Source organism: Rhinopithecus bieti, unplaced genomic scaffold, assembly GCF_001698545.2.
Source record: "Rhinopithecus bieti isolate Rb0 unplaced genomic scaffold, ASM169854v2 scaffold_9015, whole genome shotgun sequence".
NCBI classification, from domain to species: Eukaryota; Metazoa; Chordata; class Mammalia; order Primates; family Cercopithecidae; genus Rhinopithecus; species Rhinopithecus bieti.
The window spans coordinates 2,082,400-2,085,451 of NW_016806320.1; the positions used below are offsets into that span (position 1 = coordinate 2,082,400).

At 47.6% G+C, this 3,052-nt stretch overlaps 1 protein-coding gene across 1 annotated transcript in view; it reads right to left on the bottom strand.

The window, feature by feature from the left end:
• Positions 1 to 1,396: 1,396 nt before the first annotated feature.
• LOC108531829 (proline-rich protein 20A-like) overlaps positions 1,397 to 3,052 on the bottom strand; it is a 3,746-nt gene continuing 2,090 nt past the window's right edge. The window contains exon 3 of the mRNA XM_017875458.1: positions 1,397 to 2,020. Within this exon, the coding sequence (XP_017730947.1) occupies positions 1,397 to 2,020 (624 nt within the window). The remainder of the gene's footprint in view (positions 2,021 to 3,052) is intronic.

Here is a 3,052-nt window from a genome sequence, read left to right on the forward strand (position 1 = left end):
CCCTTTTTCCTCAATCTGTTTGAAATTTTACATTCTATTCCAATTCATTTAGTGGTTCCCAATGGGTACCTACATTGAGACTTAAAAATGTGTCAGAGTCTAGAGTTTCATTGTTCTTATATTCAGCCACTATATCATGTCCAGGCTCTAGATAAGAACTTCAGTAACTTCTAGCTCCTTCTGAATTTTCTCATGCCCCACATGTCTATGTCAAAGTCTTCCGGAATTTTACTTCCAGGTCATCCATGTTTCTTCCAGAATCATACTTATCTTGACTTAATAATACAGTTTCCTAATTTCCTTGCTTACTGACTCTTGTTGCATCCCACTTCTTCCAGGATGTCTGGTTTGGCTTTTTCCTGGCTAAAACACATGATGTGTACTTTCACTGTACATAACAGGTCCATTCAAATCACCTGTTACAGAAAGGGGGTTTAGCAGCTTGTACATTATGAGTTGTGTACTCTAAGTTCAGGGGAGGCTCAGACTTCAGGTCCAGTGTGAGTAGGATTCTGCCTTTTTTTGTATGCCATTTCTGCCTTCATGTGGTCTTGCCCTTGAGTTGACACTGCCTGCTGCCTTCTCTCCCTAACAATTTCTTTGATTGCTCATAGAACACTAGATTCAGAGTGATTTTCCTCTCGAAGCTGTGAGGATATTGCACCATTGCTTTCCATAGTCATCCATGCTGCCAGGCAAAGTCTAACGTCATCCTAATTCTGCTTTCCTTGTAGGTCTCAGCTCTCAGGCAGCTTTTGGAATGTTCTCTTCACCATACTTCATACTCTCAATGAGTGTTCTTCTCGTATCCTGCTCAGGATTCATATATTTCTTCCACAGGGAGAAATCATTAGCCATGATTTCCTTGTATTTTGCTGTAAAAATGCTGGCTCTCCCAGGAGAGCTCCATGTTAGATGACCTCTGGTCCTCAGGACGACTGTTCTGTCACACTGTCCATCTCTCTCTTGCCTAAAAATCCAGTTTTTACTGATTTGTTCCTCAGTCCTATCTATTCTGTGATTCAGACCATCAACATAACTTTGGATTCCAACAACCTTGTTTTTCATTCCAAGTATCTCTAATTGGCCTTTAATATAAGCACAGTAAGATGAGGGGAGCTGCTGGCCTGTTTTACCAAGCATTGAGGAACTCCATGCATGTGTAACTTTGACAGAAGGTACAAAGCAGGGACAGGAGGGGCATTGGAAGTAGGTGGACTACTGTCAGGATCCTGGGAGGAGGGTGTGGAGGCTCCATCCTGACAACACAAGGCGAGGACTCCGGTTGGGATTGGAGGGGAGGAGTGGAGCAGAAATGGGGCTGGAGTTTGGGGCTGGGGGAAATGTCCAGGTGGAAGAAAGGGAGGCTGGGAACAATGTGGGTGACAGATAGACATCAGTATGCAATGTTGGCGACGAACACTGGGATCCCTTGAACATAGGTTCCATTGGCGGTTTGAATGACCTGTAAAACAGCTGAGCCACCCAGAGCCCTAAACCCGATGCAGGGATAGAGGGTCAACATGGGCTCCTGGGCATTAGCTTCAGGGCCAGAGGCAGGGGGTGGCTCCTGATGCCCCACCTCAGGATGGGCCACATCAGGGCCAGGGCCTTCCTGCACAGTTCCAGGAACAGGAGCTGTTTCAGGAAAAGAGAAGGTTGAGGTCTGCCTGATTTCCGGTTCCGCCTGGTGGCCTGGTTCTCCATGGTGGTGCAGTTGGATGTGCATGTCTGGTCCCAGCAAGCATTCTGCCCACTGTCTCTGGCCAGCATTCCTGCGGGGTCCACGCCCTCTGCCACGGCCTCGCCCTGCCAGCCGGCTTCCTTCCCGCCGCCGGCCTCTCTCCGCAGGAGGAGCTGACGCTGTGCGAGCTGGGGGCTCCCGTCTCAAGGGTTTCACGTAAGCAATGGGTTTTGCAGGTTGGACTGGCTCTGCGTGGCTCTCCGTGGACTGGACTTCCATGGAGTCTTCAGAGTCCACAACAGAGCAGCCTGGCTCTGTAGGACACCCACCTGAGGCAAAAAGAGAAGCAGAGTGTGATGAGAGTGAGCATGGGCTGCCCAGGAAGCCTTCGGGGAAGGGAGACGAGGTGAGGGGTTGAGGGAGGGCCCGTGGGAACCCAGGCGAACAGAATGAGGGTCAGCAGAGGCCTGCAAGGTGAGCCCTGAGGAGTTCTGTCTGCCCAGGGGCCTACAGCGCTTTCCATGAACTTTCCATTGCAAGTCCTTGCAACAACCTTGTCAGTAGAATATTATGATCTCCATTTTGCTAATGAATAAATGAATCTACAGTTCCCTAGAGAGATCGAATTGGAATAAAAATGGCATGCTTTCTGCCCTCACTGAGATTCAACTTCAGTAGGAGAGACAAACAGAACACCACAAAATGAATGATGCTAATGAGCGACCAGTTAGGAGGTGAAGGTTGTCACAAGGGAGGTGGGTCTGGATCCAGAATGCCTGGGCTGTATTCCCAGGCAGCTTAATTTACCTGGGCATCGGTTCCCCTTTTCATAAACTGGTATAATAACATGCCAACCCTTAGGTCCTTACAAGAACTGCGTTACTATAAGCGAAATGTTTACATTAGTATCTAGTTCAAGCAAGCATCTTAACATGTATTGGGAAGGAGATGATCAAAAAGTCTTGCTGGAGGAGATGACATAAGCTGGGTCATCAAGGATGAAGGGTGGGATTAGCAAGGCAAAGGCAGGAGAGGATTAGTAGGGATAACAGGGAGGGAGAGGATTACAGGTGACAGAAGGGCATGGGGTAGTTGCATGGCTCCCAGGAGGAAAAAAGCCTATGGTGGCTATAGGATAGCTTAGCCAGGAGGGGAGGTGTTCAGGTAGATACAACATTGAGCAATGGAACAGAATGGGAAGCCTAGGAGTAGACAAATATCTATAGAAATTTTATCAGTGAAAGACCAGGCATTTAAGATCATGTAAAGATTCTTCCCTGAGAAACTTGCTTAGGAAGAGTCCCACGAAACTCACATCTGGTGTTGCCCTTTTCTTTCTTTCTTTCTTTTTTTTTTTTTTTTTTTTTT